General features: G+C 32.4%; 1 protein-coding gene across 1 annotated transcript in view; it reads right to left on the minus strand.

Annotated features, from left to right (window-relative positions):
• Window positions 1–310: 310 nt before the first annotated feature.
• Window positions 311–17,539, minus strand: part of LOC133205204 (filamin A-interacting protein 1-like) — a 34,169-nt gene continuing 16,940 nt past the window's right edge. The window contains exons 3-15 of the mRNA XM_061340963.1: window positions 9,038–9,125; window positions 6,508–6,691; window positions 5,105–5,168; window positions 4,940–5,015; window positions 4,240–4,335; window positions 3,874–4,017; window positions 2,974–3,117; window positions 2,316–2,431; window positions 2,153–2,216; window positions 1,417–1,999; window positions 1,210–1,311; window positions 950–1,056; window positions 311–743 (exon numbers count right to left, since the gene is read on the minus strand). Of these exons, the coding sequence (XP_061196947.1) occupies window positions 654–743; window positions 950–1,056; window positions 1,210–1,311; window positions 1,417–1,999; window positions 2,153–2,216; window positions 2,316–2,431; window positions 2,974–3,117; window positions 3,874–4,017; window positions 4,240–4,335; window positions 4,940–5,015; window positions 5,105–5,168; window positions 6,508–6,691; window positions 9,038–9,125 (1,858 nt within the window). The 3' untranslated portion in view covers window positions 311–653. The remainder of the gene's footprint in view (window positions 744–949; window positions 1,057–1,209; window positions 1,312–1,416; window positions 2,000–2,152; window positions 2,217–2,315; window positions 2,432–2,973; window positions 3,118–3,873; window positions 4,018–4,239; window positions 4,336–4,939; window positions 5,016–5,104; window positions 5,169–6,507; window positions 6,692–9,037; window positions 9,126–17,539) is intronic.

A 17,539-nucleotide genomic window follows, 5' to 3' on the forward strand; every position in this document is an offset into this window, starting at 1 on the left:
TACTTTGAGTGACGAAGAGCGACATCTTCTACGTATTCTTTGATTGACCCTTGTACTATACAATAGAAAATAGTTATTTACGGTTGTGTTAAGGAACAAGAAATTTCTGTTTGGTCCCCCCCCCCCCCAAAAAAAAAAGAGAAGAAAGGTCTGCAATATATTTACACCGCACTAAACAAATGAAAAAAAAAATCCTCAGAAGATACAACCAAAACAAAAATTTAAAGCTTCATGATAGCATTTCTCAAAGATAGATCACCCAGGTCGAAACAAATTCTAACTTGAAAGGAAAAAAAAAAGCAAAGACAAGCACTGTATATCAATTTTTAATAAATATTGATGTCTAATAAATATTCATACAGCATTGTATAAAAAAAATACAATAAACTGTTATATCACAGGAAGCTTTCAGTTTTCTTTAATATTATGAACAATAATAAGTTATACAAGTCCTAAGTCAGGCACTCTGCTCTATACGAAGCAGAAGTAATTTAAGACCTCCGGTCCTGGCCTGTGCACTGATCATATCATCATAAGAAAATGCATTGTACAGTGTATATTGAGAAAATTCAATTTCTGTGAAGCATTCACTTTTGTCACAGTGTTTCTGAGTGAAGATAAAAGCTGGAATCTACTACAGCATGTGTATAAAGTTAACTCTCCACAGAAACATGTTTATCCACCTTCCCTTTTCTATCAAGGTGATGTGCTAATATTGAGGTAATTACTCTGTACTTCCCTTTCTGCCAACAAAAAAAATTAATTATCTTAAATGTTTATAAAATGCAACCATTTACAATTCTACAATTTAATAATACATGCATGTTTCTCAAACTTTTATTGTTCATCTGAGTAGGTATAAAATTAAAAACTAAAGAAAACTGAGAAAAACCACTGACAGAACCTCTACACTGCCCATTATAACGAATTCTGAAGAATTTCAAGTTACCTTTGGGTCTAGGACTGAAGTCAGATCAATGAGTTTAAAGAACTTTCCCAGGTCAGATGGGGTGTACATGTAGCGCTTTCCTTTATGTGTCCCATCTGTATCCCCATCTTCAGTGAAAAAAGATTTCATTGAATTCACTTTGATCAGTATGTTTTCAATACAGATAACTATTTTTCAAATGGCTGAAAGAAGATCTTTTATCTTAAAATTTTTTTCAATAAAGTAAATCCAATCTTCAAATTTATTTTTGAAAGCTATACCTGGTTCATCGAGTCGTACCCCTACATAGATCCTGGAATTATACTTTTGTTCTAAAGGACCCCTGTACTTTACTATTCCTGTGTATATTTTGGGTTTGGGCACTAGAAAAATAAAAACAAAAGGTTTTTATACATATATTAAAAAATTACACTTAAACTTTTCATCAATAAAATTTTACAAAACTTAAAAAAAAAGTGATAACTTACCAATTTTTTTGCCATATCTTGGAGGTTTCTGAGGCACTGCAATAACAATACGGTCCCCCACATCAATATACTGTACAAGGATTGCCTCCCTTTCCTTAGCTGGTAACTTAGACAAAACTTCCACAGTTTTTGAGTTCTCTTCCGAGTCTGAGCTGTCTGATGAATTTTCAGACTGTAGACTCATGGAGTTCTCTGACCTACTTTTGCTTGAATTCCATGATGGAGACCTTGGAGAAGCACTCGGTCGAGATCCTGACCTGAGTGTTGTTTTGTCTTGTACACCAATAATACAGTCCACTGATGGCTGGTATTTTGAATTTGTCTTTTTCTCACTTGAGTATCTGAGATCATTGGACCGTGACTCGGGTCGTCCATTAACAATGAGAGAGAGTCCTTTGATAGGTACGGCATCTTTCAATGATTGGCTACGCTTGACTGGCCTCACTATGGCTGTCTTTGGTCGTGAGGAGTCCTCCCTTAGCATGTTATCCAGAAACCCTCCCCCAGACAAAGGTCGTCGGCGATTTTTTACATTATTGTGATCAGATGAGTATGGATTTCTATTAACATCTATATCCTTTGCCTATAAAACAGAGAAACAAACAAAATATGTATATAATTAATTTCTACTTGGATCATTAATATTTGAAGAAAGAAATGTATATAGGGATTCTCTTAAAGTGACAGAACCATGCAGGTCCATAAATCACTACAGATCATGCAACACAATCTTGACCTTGTTCTTAGGGTGTATGAAATGGTGCTTGTTTCTATTGTCTGTTTCTCCACTGGAAGACTCACTAAAAATGAAAATTAATTGACTTTTAAAAAAACAGTCTGTTTTTATCCACTATGAATGCTACACCAAAAATAAGCTACCTAAAACAGATTTTATTTACCATATACTTCCGTTGATGGACTCCCTGTTTGAGGTGGTCCCTATCCTTTCCAGTAAAAGAACTATCTTGTCAATTTGTTCTGGCTCTGTCGACAAATTCATTGTCTCTATCACATCCTGAAAAGGGACAATGGTTGAGTAAATTTATTCAGTGCATTTTGAGTGACTTTTTTAGAAGATTGCAACATCAAGAGCTTTGGGCTTCTGACCTTGAGTAATATTTACACTTTGACCTCTATCCATGAGCCCTGTGATTATTTTTAGTACACACCTTGGCAACATTGATGGCTTTGGGCTTCTGATCATGTAATACCGGAGGCCTGTTCAACAGAGAGGGCACATGCAAGCATTCATGAACATTTCTGAAACTTCTACTTTTGGCAAGCACACATGAGCCCTCACATTGTTGAACATGCCACAGGTATCTTTACTTTAACCCCTATGACCCCTGAGGAGATTATTTTAAGTACACACCTTGGCATCAAGAGCTTTAGGCTTTTGATTACATGTATGTAAATACCAGGTATCTACACTTTGTCCTCTATGCATGACCCTGGTGGCCTTGGCAACATCAACAGCTTTGGGCTTCTGATCATGTTATACCAGGTATCTACACTTTGACCTCTATCTTTGACCCTGTGATTTTTTTTAGTACACACCTTGGCCACGTCGAGAGCCTTGGATTTCTGTATCACCAGATGGTCCTTCCCCTGTAACAATCTCTTCAGAGTTTGGACCTCACACTGGGCCATGTCCAGCTCTGACTCCAGTTTCTCTGTCTTGGCCACTTTATACTCCATTGCCTGCAAGAACACACACAGATATAATTTCTTACTCCTCCATGTAATTTGACCAAACTCACATTACAGTATACAGGTTTTTTTTTCGCCCTTTCAAACCTGCAATTAATTTTGCCCCATTTTAAATTAGCCCAGACACAGTTCTGTTTAAGAGATAATGCCGTTTTCTTTGAATTCACCCCATTTTAAAATCACCAATTGCGACGAGGGCGAAAATTTCCCTGTATACAACATTTTATAAAATACCAACAAGCAGTGAAAATCATGCTGATATGATGTTGTGCAGACATTTTAACTTTAGTACACTTCAATTTACATTTGTGTTGTGCAATACATCTTAAATACATTATAAGAAAAGATAACCATGAAAAGAGAGACAAGCTAGGTCATAAGGAGACAATGAACTGGCTCCTCTGTGAGGAGTTATAGGAGCCTTTCTTACTTCCTAAAATGGCAGATTTGTTCAGTATTATTTGATATTATCTATGAATCTGACCATGTGAAACTGTTTAGAAATATAGTCATAGTTGACTTCTGATTCAACTTTGGTGGAATCGTTTAAAACTGTGACTTGTTTCAGGATTAAAAATACTGAAGTTTATTTAAAATTCATGATAAATTTCAGTGGCGATTCACCATGACTTACTCCTGGTATTTGACACATCAGTGTCTGAGATACAATAAGTAAACTTTACTATGACTGATGGATCTTTTAAGATTGTCAAAGTAATAATTCCTCTATTTAGAACATGTACTGACCCTGATTTGGTCTTTGTATTCCCTTGCGGATTTACGAGCCACGGCCAGCAGGGCCGTTTTGTCCTGGACTTCTGTCCTCAAGGATTCCACTTCTTTTGTTCTCTCCTCTATTTGCTCTTTTAGTTTTGGAATCATTTCCAAATTCTGAAAGTGTTAAAATAATATTTTTTATCTTAATTTACTTTGACTTTGTTTTTAATAGCTTTTTTTTCTCCCCTCCTTTTTTTTTTTTTGCTTACACAGTGAAAATAAATATCAGGATAAATATAGAAAGCAACTAAACTTTACTGTTTTAACCAACTGCACTCCATTCCCCCTATGTTTTGTAACTTTATACCTCAAGTAATATGGACTAGATTTAGTTACCTTTTCTATTCCTTCATTTCTTGTTAATTCATGTCGGACTTGGTGATTGAGATCGATTATTTTGGCTTCTTGTTCACTGATTTTCTGATTGGCTAACTACACAGGATAAGAAAATACATATTTATAAAAATTATACCAAATTGATTTAATTTTTGATTTAAAATTTCATCTTCATTGATTCTCTTTAATTCTGATTTATCTGTCTTTATGCATAATGTTCTTTAAAAATATACCTTATGTTAGTTAAATTTATAAGCATACCAAATACACAAAGGAAATTAAATCTCATCAACAAAAGCAAATCATCAAAAGTAATGTCTAATGACCATGAGTTTTTGATGACATTTTAACAACATACTGCAAATTTTTTTTTTTTTACATTTAACAACATACCGTGAGCTGGTTTTTTTTTTTTACATTTAACAACATACCGCGAGTTTTTTGTTGACATTTTAACAACATACCATGAGTTTTTTGTTGACATTTTAACAACATACAATGATTTTTTTGTTGACATTTTATCAACATACCATGAAGTTTTTTTTATGTTTAACAACATACCGTGAGTTTTTTGTTTTTTTACATTTAATAACATACCGTGAGTTTTTTGTTGACATTTCATCAACATACCATGAAGTTTTTTTTATGTTTAACATACCGTGAGTTTTTTTTTTTTTTTTTTTTACATTTAACAACATACCGTGAGTTTTTTGTTGAGTTCTTCCTCTGCAGCCTCCATTTTTCGGATCTGATTTTCTCGGCTGCGAAGCTGAGTACTGAAACATTGATAAGCACTTATACATCACATTATTTGTACTTCATATGATTTTTCAGTATGCTTTATTAACTGAAATCCGTTACTTACGTAGTGGATTCTAAATTTGATCGAGTTGTTTCTAGAATTAATTCAGCCTTTTCAACTTCAGAAGCTACAATGGAATAAAGAAATAAATAAGATAAATTCTCAAATGATGAAAGGCATTATAAATCTCGTTCATATTTCATTTGAACATAAAGCAATTATGGAATAATCAATATCAACAGTGAATTTTGTCAGATTTGTATAGATCATTATTGGAGATTCAATTAAAACCTACTCATATTATCTATTTAAACAGGTATAAAGCAAGCACTTTCATTTCCCATTCATTTCTCTAATTATTTTTTTTCTTCTCTTCTTCAAAGAGCACAAAAGACTATATTTACTCTCCATTGTCTCTTACTACAGACCCTTCCAATGGATTGAGTCATGGATTTTAAAGTGCTTGACATTTTAAAAAAACATACGGGGTATGACTGTGAGATTAGATCAACTTCAACATCAGAAATTTATCAGTATATAGCAATAATGTAAAGATTTATCTATAATACAGCGGTAATCAACAAATCAAAAGATTTATAGAGTTCGTCATACACAGTTTCACTTGCTATTTATTCTTGTTTTTAATTTATGCCCAAGGCATTTCAATTTCCTTCAATTCAAAGAGGGAAAATGTGCATCTTTAATGGTCTTGAAACAATTTGCAAGCTTTTGGCAAACTTTGGATATCACCCAATAATTCTGCACTTTCAGTAGTAATTTCAGTTGTAATTTTGTGTAAAATTTTATACCATTAAAATAACTTCGTACTCTAGCTTCCTTAAGTGTCATTGCTCAACGCTGCTTTTATATACATGTATCTAAAAGTACACAGGTACAAAACATGACTTACTGATAAATAATATTCTGAGATTTTACGTGTGAAGGATTTATTTCACTGAAAATCCAACCTTAACTCAAAAGAAATATGCTGTAATTATCACTTCTATCCCCAGTGAAAAATATTCATTTTGAGAAAATAAAGGTGTGTCATTAATTAAACAACTTTCTTTTTTGACTTCCATAAGCAGTCCAATCCCCCTCCCCAATTTTTATTTAAACCATTAAATTTTCCCTCGTGACTAGGGCTGCTGTCTAAGGCTATGTTACAAAATAGAAGGAACACTAACCAGGCCTCAAGACCATAAACTGAGAACAGACTTAGCATGCAAATTTCAAAACATGTATGTAAAATAAAACTCAAGAGATTGAGAATCGAAATTTTGACTTAACTCTATTCTCAGTTTATGGTCTTGGGGCCTGGTTGGTTCATCTTAACACCTGGTACATGTATTGAGGCCTGGAAAACTTTACATGAAAGATTGACTTATGTATAGGTACATGTATTTGGATTAGAAACAGTAGAATCCAGTCTGCAACATTTGATCAAATGAAGTTTTTATCCTCACCTCTTATTTCCAGATTTCTGAGCCGATCCTCCAAGAATCGTCCATCTCTCTGGTGCTTTTCAATTTGCTCCGTTTTCTTTTTACCATCGAGCCGTAGTCGTTCATTGAGTTCACCAGCTTTACTCAGCTTTTGGTTGACATCGCTCAGGCTAATTGTTAAGCTGTCCACTTGTCGCTGCAGCTTCTGTTTCATAAGAATTTATCATCATTTTTATTTCTTTGTAACAAGTCCCAAAATATCCTTTTACTAACAATTCAAATTTTTTTAAGGAATATATCAACAAAATTATACGTGTCAATCTTATCTGCATATAATGAAATTAGATTTTAATTTAAAGGCTTTTTTTTAATCATACTACATGTACCTTTATATTTCATTATTGAGTTCCTTTTTAATTTTTTTAAAATTATCATCAGTAAGGAAATTTTCTCCCAAAAGCAAAAAAGAAATAAAAGCTTTATGAATCAGATGAATTTTTACAAAAAAAAATATTCTTGTGAAACATTGATGCCCTTGTTTGGCAGTGCAAGGTCAAGGTTAAAGTTTTTTAAATGTAGCTAAAACTCCAAGGTCAAGAGTTTAAAATTGTTCATATCCAAGCAAAGGTCTAGTCCCAAGGAATGCACATGCCAAATATAAAAGCCCTTTTACATGTACTAACTATTCAGGAAGTATGGCTAAGGTTGAGGTTTTTCAAAAGTAGGTCAAACTCCAAGGTCATGAGGTCAAAATATTGCTTCCATAGAAAAGGTCTTGTCACAAGAAATATCTAAAATGAAATTTGACTTCAAAAGTTTCAGGCAAGGTGAAAGTTTTTTCAAATGTAGGTTAAACTAAAAGGTCAAGATTGTGAGGTCAAAAGTATTGGTACCCAAAGAAAGGTATTGTCACAAAAAATACACAGTGATAAATGAAAGCCCTTGCACCCACTGTTCAAAAGATATGGCTAAGGTTAAAGTTTTCAAAAGTAGGTCAAACTCAAAAGTAAAGGACAAAATGTCAAAAATGTTGGTACTCAAAGAAATGTCTTGTCACAAGAAATAAACATGTGAAATATATAGCACCCACATAAGGCATGGCCAAGGTTTAAGTTTTTCAAAAGTAGGTCAAACTCAAAGGTCAAGGTCAATAGGTAAATAAATGTTGGTGTTCAAAGAAAGGTCTTGTCACAAAAATATACCTGCAATAAACGAAAGCTTTAGCACTCACTGTTCAAAAGTTATGACCAAGGTTAAAGTTTTTCAAAAGTGGTCAAACTCAAAAGTCAAGGTCAGAAATTTTGGTACCCAAAGAAAGTTAAAGTCACATGAAATAAACATTTTAAATGTAAAAGCCCCAGAACCAACTGTTCAAAAGTTATACACAAGTGAAATATGAAAGCCCTAGACCAACCACTTGAAAATTATGGGCAAGGTTAAAGACAAACAGACAGACAGATGAACAGACCAAAAACTATATGCCCAAAATCTTTCATTATGGGGGCATAAAAAAATCATACACTGACAGACTCTGGTGTCAGTAACATTTCATTCGTATATACATTCTATTTTATTTTTACTTCTTTAAATAAGGTCAATAATATTTGTTTTGGGTCCTACTTCAAATTGTTAAATTGCTAAAGCTTTAAATCACCAATTGAAAATGTTCCAGGTACATTAAAAAAAGTCCTTTTGACACAGTTTTAAGGATCAGGGCAGGTATTCATTAGGTAAAATTAAATAAAAGGTAACTGCAGCAATCAACAAATAAGATCATGTAATTTTATCAAATGGTTTTTTTTTGAGAACTTTCAGGATATACATTCTGGTATCTACATATAAAGTTTCTCTGGAAAAATAATCTGGTTATCAAACTATACCAATTTGTAAAGGAGTAAACTATAAATAAAAAAAAATTATATGTGTAAACCATGGAAACAAAATTTTGTCTGTGTGTGAAGAGTCATACAGATAGCAGGAAATTCTTTTTTATTTGAGAGCACCTGAACCAATGTCACCCCAATGTTCTGACATACATAGTGAAATTTATGGGCACATAAAGAATACAGAAGATTTACTTATTTATCTGAGATGTAACTATAAAGAAATTCTGGATAAGCAAAGTAAAATTTCCCTGGACACAGAAATATGAAGATTTTCAAATGACAAGCTTAAACTTCTTCTTCCATACAATGACACAAAGTACCTAAAATTTTACTATGAACAAGTGTAATTTATCTCTTACATTGTAATATGTAATGTTCATTCTGACCTCATTCCTACACCTTTCACCAAAAATTAATCAAAGTCTTAATAAAAAAAGAAATTAAGTGCCTAAATGTCTGCATACTGCTAATGTAATGAATTTTACAGTTTAAAACTACCAACCATATGTCAAGAATGAATGTGATTGAGAATGAACATGTCAGTAAGTTTTCACTTATTTTATTTGTACAGTATTTAGTACATTATCTTTTTGTCAGAAATTTGCATTGCTAGGGAATTTTCCACTTATTTATTGACACCAAATGAACAGACCAGATATACAAACCTCTTTGTGTTGTTTTTCCTCTTCATACTTTCTTTTAAAGGCTTCTAACTCTTCAATCTTGCTTTTGAGTTCATTCCTCTCTTTTTCCCTGTTCAGAGAAAAGCATAATATTAACAGTTTGTACATATGTAATGGATTACTCCAAGGGAAAATCATATAAGGGAAATAACTCCAATATTTAAAATTTAACCAGTGAAAATATCTGCACAGTTTAATATAAACACATCTTTTCTGACCCTGCCACATCCAAATATATATAATTTATTCTATAAAGACCATTATTTGACTTCTACCTCAACTTTGAATCTATTCCAAATGGGTTATTATAACTGAATTTACGTCTGGTTTGGTTAGATTGTAGGAAAGAACTCTCTGACATAGACCTGGACATGTTTGATTTTGCCGCATCCCTGACTCTTATCCTATTTGAAGTGTTTTTATCCTCTGAGATCCTATCATCTTCAACTGATTTAGACAGATAGTAAGACTCTGGTGGTGGAACTGAATCAATTGATTCAGAAATACTTTCCATCTTGGGAAAAATAAATCCTAGTAGTGATTGTGAATTTTATCCTTTTCCACCAATTTTTTATAAACCCAGAATAGTTTTCAGTTCACTACAATAACTTTTTTCTTTCCAAGAAAATTTCTATATGAAATATCCACACACTAATCAATAACTATGGAAATATCCTTCAAACACTTCCTTGTCAATTCCGTGACACATTTACATGTAATAGCGGAAATCTATCAAAACAAAGCTATCGCTGTATAATACTATAGGCTTCCGATTAATCACTGTTAAAATTCCTTTATAAATCAATTTTCCCTTGAACTTCATAGACCTTATCTTTTCTAATCATTTTCCATTAAAATTCCAGACAAACTCATTCACACCCAATCCTCACACCAATCTCCTAGATTATTGCTGCCGTTTTATGACAGTAAGATTTCAGGCTTCTCCTTGTACAGTATAGAGTCAAGAACATATCAATTTAGAACTTATCTATGCTCCTCGGGATGAGACAATTTACAGCCACGATATATGTGAATATATAAATGTGTAAAAATACATTTAACTTTTAAATTTGTTTTGCAATATGTGATGACAACGGCAAACAACATTAAATATAAGGAAGATACATACAGTGTAGTTACGTGTAAGAAATCAAACACATTTAAGAAATAAAAATGAGCAAATTTCATTACAGAGATCTGTACGTAAATCATGGAACTCTAAATTATGACAAAGTTCATTCTGACATAAGCTTTGACCTTGACATTTTGACCTTTACTTGAGTTAAAACTTTAAACTCAATCAAATATTGAGACTCAACTAAGTCTATTGAATTAATTCAAAGTCTAAATTAATCTATTATGTGTATTTAACTTTTCTGGTAGGTTTCATATTCCAAATCCTTCCCTCAAAACAAAACATATTTCAGGTTGAAATCAATTTATTTTACCTTTAGCAATTCAACTTTTAGCACTTAAATATGGGCAGTATATTAAAATTGTAAGTGACAGTATGCTATCAAGATGTAAGTAAATTAAATGGTTATGAAAACATTTTGATAAACTTTTTAATCCATTTCAAAAACATTCTATTCAGTTAGTTCTTTGCTGACAGCTATCATCTTGTACATCTGGACTCAAGATCTTTTTCAGTGAATTAATATTTTAATGTCTGAATTCAATTTTCTGTAGAAAGATTGAGATTGGCAGATATGCATTTAATAAATCATAACAACACTAAAATGGTATTTTCTAGATCCACTTGAACTTTGAAGAGTCACCTTAAAATTCAACATTGAATTAAATTTGTATTAGCGGGTCTTCTCAAGTTCAAAAATTAAATGCTGTAATTGGTGGTGCAGTATTTAATCAGATTAAGTTGGAAAGTAAAACTCGGTCATAAAATTTAACTCTTAAATCATTTTTTTCTCTACATGCCCTGCAGCAGTACTTAGTACTCGTGCAGAACAGAAATTGATCCCACTGTTGCTTTATCTCCCTATTAGGGGTTACTCTGTAATTATTGTTCTAGTCTAGCAGATGAAAGGATAATCAATATACCTGGTAACACATATATAAAAATCTGATGTTTTAATTCTTTAATGAAGTGGTACGGTTTTACTTTGATATTTTTTACTTCCTACATGTAATAGTTTTGCCGAGAAAAAAAAATAGAAATGTGACAAGTCAGAGGTGGTTACTCTTTCTATCTCTTTTCTTAATATTTCATGTTATGGTCAAATTGGATGTAGCATTGCTTGATGCCTCCATTGTCTCTAAGCAAATGACTGAATTTCATTGTTAGATTTTATTACTCAGAGTTCCTGATCTACCCACCTGAATTTGGAGGTCTGATGATACAAAGGTACCAGTGACCAACACTGAAGTGAGTTGACTTTAATATTGTGAAAAACAACAGAAAATATGTGACCACTGTGACAACAATGTGATAACAAAACAACAACCATTGTGATGTTGATTTACTGTGGTCAATACTGATCACATAACCAGAGAAGATGACCCTAGTGATGTTAGATGTGACTGACCAGAGAAGATGACCCTAGTGATGTTAGATTTCTCCTCAATGACAGACCTGTCTGATCAGTACGACTGTTATAGCTAGAACACAACACCTTACCATTCTTCTTCCTTTTTGCTCATGCACAACCTTAGTTCACTTTTCTCATTAGAAATTTTCCTTTTCCTACAATAAGCATTTAATAATAATCATACTACCCTGGTAGTTAATAATAAACACACTACATGGTAGCTAATGATAATCATACTACCCAGGTAGTGGATAATAATTTAATGGTGAATTTTTTATGAAAGGATTGAGAGATTGCTCTTCCTTTTAACTCTAGTAGCACACGTAGTATAACCATGTCGAGAACATGCATGAATACTAGATATGCACCAATATGATGAAAATTCACAATAAATTTCTTCAAGAGGGAAGGGGGGGGGGATAAGAAGAAACAGAAAAACTAATGATAGTTCACAAACAACATCCATCTTTATCCTTCTGAGGAAGTTAATCTTTCTATTAAAATATGAATACATTAATTTTGTGCATTTATAGATGAAAAATATATTTCAAACATCTGGATGCTTCAACACTCCAAAATAGCTCTCCAAGAGTTTCTTTGGATTGCAAATCATTAATACATCATAGGAAGAAAATTTTTTAAGCAACAACAAATTGCACCAGCAGGCTCACAATACACCCATGCTCCATACTTTATGATAATTCATGTTGACAAAAACTTAGTTTTATTCCACCTACACACTATACCTGGTCAACGGCCTAAATCTGCATGTGAATACAAAAAACAAAATGGCTGTCATTAAAGTATAAACTTAATCTTTGATTAATTTGACTGTACTAGATTTCAGTAAGAAGCCTATCTGTATTACCTTGTACTCCCCCTTCTCTGTTCCTGAACAACTTGTTGGGCTATGGAGGCAAAACTAAATTTTGCTCCCCCCTTTGGAGATTTTGGAGACTCCTGCGGGGCATAATCTTTGAGGCCTGTGGCCGAATTTTGTCTTTTTAAAGCAGACATTATAGATATCAGACTTTTTGTAGAAAATCAAATTATATCCTTGACACAATTTAAGCAAATTTCATCAAGTTTAGTCCAACTTCACCGACACAGAAACTGCATCCATTCACAGATTTCTTAATAAGAACAAATGGCACATGGACAAGTTGTAAATATGGTTGGTGTTCCTTTGAACTCTTTTATTAAATCTATCTCAGATTCAAAGCTTGCAACTCCTTCCCTGAATTATGAATTATGTCTTCATGGACTCTTGAAATGGCACTGATGAATGAATTATGGTTCTCAGAGAAAACACATCTTGTGACCTGTCATGGCCACTTCAGCCAAGAATAGACTTATCTTCTCCACTTTGAAATCCCTTTTGACTTGCATTCATTTTGCTGTTTGTAAATTCTGTGTAAGTCTCTATAAATGTCAAATCGATCCCAGCACCACCCCTACGATCAAAGTTCCTCCAAATCAATAGACACTTGAATGACCATCATTTTGTTTTAAATGCATGTAATATCCAATTTTCCAGTGTGAAAAATCCATCACAATTTTGTACACTGGATCCAACTGAACAGTTAATAAAATAAGAGATCACACTATTCCTCTAGCATACTGTCATTATTAACTTCTTTTTTAACTTTCCACTTTTAAATCCAAAAACATTTTCAGTTGTAACAAATGTTACTACCAACAGGAAGAATTCCTTCAAAGTCTATGAATTATAGGGCAATTACATGTAGATACAATCTCCCCATTAACTGGATTTTAAAAAATATAAAAATTTAACTTGACTTAAATGCTTCACTTTACATAAATAGTCCAAAGGATATGCTACATGAAAAAATAATTTACTTAAGTTGAAATATCCTCATTCAATCTTATGTACCCCACATTTTCTAGAGGAAAAATTAATGAAAATATTTTCAGTCTTATTTTCTTGGGTACTTAGAGCTAGATTTATGATAAAACACAAACGTATGAAATCTGCCACAAGATTTAATTTGATTTTAACAATCTGAAGATTGCAGTTTAAATTCTTCGGGCAAAATTGGTAAGAGGTACTCCATTTATGTCTTTTAAATACCAATAATTTATTTACATAGACGAGAAAATATTTCAATAAAATTTTACAATAGTATTAACAAATCCTTCATAATTATTTTGCTTTCACAATGATGTCTCAAATCTTTTCTTATTTATTATAAGAAGCCCGCACCAATACCTATTTAAAATTTATTATTATCCAGAGTTGTGCCACTTGACAAGAAAGTGCTAATTCAATTTTTTTAAACTCAAAAGTCACTTTTTGGACAAAAATGATTTATAATGTACTAAACATAATCCTCTCTCATAATCCAGGTGAAATGACTTTACCTGTCTTTCAAAATATCTGGAGCATAGCTACATCTGAAATATTATTTGATTAGTATGAACTTTTATAAAAATCGTCATGTCATACATCACAATAAGTAACCCCATCCTCAAGTTTAGCCAGAAATTCACAGTTGACACTAGGCTAGTTAAGATTGTAAGCCATTTTCTGTAAAATCCTCCTCAAGAAATAAATTGTGAATAATCCACCAATTTTCTTCCCTCAATTGAAGAGACATGCAATATAAACTGATTAGCAAAGAATTAAAATCCATGCAATCATTGTAATACCTAATTCAATTATGCATGTATTAACCATTCTGACCCTTCCTAATGCTGGACCAGAAGCACCACAATCTTATTATCACTAATAATGAAATCCAAATCACTCAGAAAGCAATCAAACTGCCAACTACCCAGATTTAACTGCCAGTTTGCCATACAATAAAGAAAGTCGATAGCAAGAAAATGTCCCTTGTAAAGCCAAATTCCATAAATTTCTCAATATTGTCATGAAAATTTGATTAATTATTGGTCACGGTTGTACAAAAGAAATGGCCTATAAATGGTGTATTGTTCGTTGATTGTAATAATAATCCTGAAGACTGCTCCGTTTGTGGGAGGGTGATAAAGCTGACCTTACTTATATTGTCTAGATATCAGTTGTAATCTCTCACAATATCCAGATTTTACTGATATTGTCTAGATATCAGTCGTAATCTCTCATTATATCCAGATTTTACTAGCATTAATCTGGATTTGATGAAACATAAAACTTATCAAAATAGGTAGACTTCATCAAACTACTGTCTTAAAGAAGTGGAAAATACTTGACAGGTGCTCTCTCTATATTTTTAGAACAAATAATGAAATGAATGGCACAAACTATACTTTTTTATCCATTAACTTTCTTGTGTAGTAAACTGGGCAAGCAGATAAAACATTTAATTTACATAAGATTGAATTAGTTCTTTTATTTATTCATGAAACATTCCATTTAAATTTGATTGACTACATTCTGTTAATTCACATTTCACTGATTTTACAGGATCTGACTTAAAGAGTTGCCTCCCTTAACGAAGCAATTTTTTATTTGCAAGTCTATGAAACTTTTAAGAAATACTGCAAGTGCACAAGAATGATAACTTAATTGAAGCATGAAAAGTTTAGTTTTAAATCATCTGATGCAATGGAAAAATAAATAACTCTTGAATAATAAAAAATTCAGTCCTACCTTGCCATTTTGGAAACAGGATGTAAAATATATCAGCAAATAAATCCACTCAATTTTATAAAAAATATGAGGAGCTTAAAGTAAATCAGGAGATCTCAACAGAGAGTGATAAGAAATTTATATGAAAAAATGGCACAAATATTAAAAATCCTGTTGTGCAGATTGGCTTGGACTTGGCTGTTATAGACATTGAATAATTGAACAGCTGTACATTGCTATTTTGCCAGTATTTTTATTCAGATTGTAATGTTGCATGAATTCTTAAGTACATGATCAATGATTAATTAATTACAGAGGGCTACTGGAGATTGGCATTGTAATGGTTTCAAGCATTTACACAGGATTACCCTACAAATGGAACCTTACAACCAAGCCTTACACAACAAAACAAACAAGTTAGTGACAAGAATTAAAAAAGGATCAATTCCTGATTAGAAGTCTGGGAGAATGGGAACCATTGGGACCAGATCATTCAGCATGGTCTGAGTATGTGGACAGTTTGTCTGATAGAGATTTTCTTTAACCATTGTCCAATTATTTGAACTTTACGAGGGTCATTCAATAAATAATGCAAAAGGTCATCTAAAAATAAGAAAAGCAGGTAAAGTACAATCTTAATATTTTCAATCCCTTAAAGTATTCCCTGCTAATCTTTACACATGTTTTAAGTCTTTGTAATGACCAGAAAACCTCAGCATACTCATCTTTAGGGATGTCCCAAAGACACTGATGAATAGTACTATCCCATATGATAAATCTAAAATTGTAAAGTCTTTCTTTGATAGTTTTCATGCGTTTTTGGAATAATAACTGAGATCAAGATGGGGGATGGCTAAATTCTGTAAACTTTCCTTTCCTTAAAAATTTCATTTATTTCTCTATGCTTATTTGCAGCAGCATTGTCGGTCACAGGAAAATTATCCTGGGGACCGGTATTTGGACTTCCTTTGCAGTAAATCTGCTTAACTTTCCTTGGTGCAGTTGTAACATAAATGTTACCATTGATGATCCTATTTCTGGGTGTATGTACATGCTTAACTGGACCTCTTGAATAAAAGAAAACTAATAAAACATGTTTGGAGCCCTTAATGCTTCTCTTTGCAATAATAGGACGACAGCTTTCTCTCTGATTCTACATTTTATCATTATCTTCCTTTTCAGCCATAAAAAGTGCTCCCATATTTCATCATCCATCATCCAACTTTATCAAATCTTCTTTTTTTGTAAAAATGTTTATTTTTAAATAGAACATTGACACATTTAACGGGTGTTTTCCCTCAGGTATTTGTATGGAAATAAGGCACCCATCTGATAGAATTATTTTTAGGTACATTCCTTTGGCAGAACTCTATAAACTGTTGTGATGTTTATATGTTTAGTACGTGTCTTAGTATTATGTAAATCTGGCATTTTCAGAAATCAGGTTGCTCACAGCATCAATTTTTTTTTCATGTCCCTACAGATTTTGATCAGTTTGACTGTGATCTTTTAACTCTCCTTTTTTTACTTTGAACGTCTGAATCCATCTGAAAACTATACAGCATTAAAGACTAGTCTCCTCCACATATCAAAATCATACCTTTAATATGGGTTCTTCAGTATTAATGTAATGAAACACAGTTTTCACATACGCCCTCATTTCATCTTCTTGGCAAAGATCATTTTAAACAGTAGTGACCATACTTACTTTAAAACTGAAGGACTATAAATGATAAGAGTCAATTTTGCCCCCCCCCCCCCCCAAATCAACATTTTAGAATGTGATTCAGATATGTATAATTGTTTTTTATTTTGTAAAAGAGATTATATTAGAGATAGTTCCAATACATTTTTCATCTTTATATGCACTCAGAGGCTTTAAACGATGTCAGAAATGACACTATTTTTGCAATCCAATCAAAATAAGACAAAAATGTGCCTTTTTCTTGATGTGTTTCTTATGGGAAGCATAGAGCACAGCTTTAAACATGCAAAATTTTTCTGTCAGTAATTAGTCTTGGATAGATACATCTTTGGTTTATATAAAGTTTGTTCAAGTCTTTGCTCAATATTTTCTGGAAGAAAAACTGCATAAAAATAAGCAGTTTTATACAAAATATGCTAAAATGGTGGGAAAAGGTGAACTTTATGATGTCATATTTCTAAATTAATGGCTTTTTGATCAAATTGAAAATTACGAATAAAGGTCACGTGTATAGCTGAGCAAAGTAAAGCTACATATATAAAGTAAAATTTAGATATTCATTTGAGACACTTATCATATACATGTATTGTTCTTTCTTTGCAAGCCAAAGGAAAAAGTGTGGGAGTTTTCTGTGATTTAAG

Source organism: Saccostrea echinata, unplaced genomic scaffold (genome assembly GCF_033153115.1).
Source record: "Saccostrea echinata isolate AGI-Se365-2 ecotype Australia unplaced genomic scaffold, CSIRO_AGI_Sech_v1 ptg000054l, whole genome shotgun sequence".
NCBI lineage: Eukaryota > Metazoa > Mollusca > Bivalvia > Ostreida > Ostreidae > Saccostrea > Saccostrea echinata.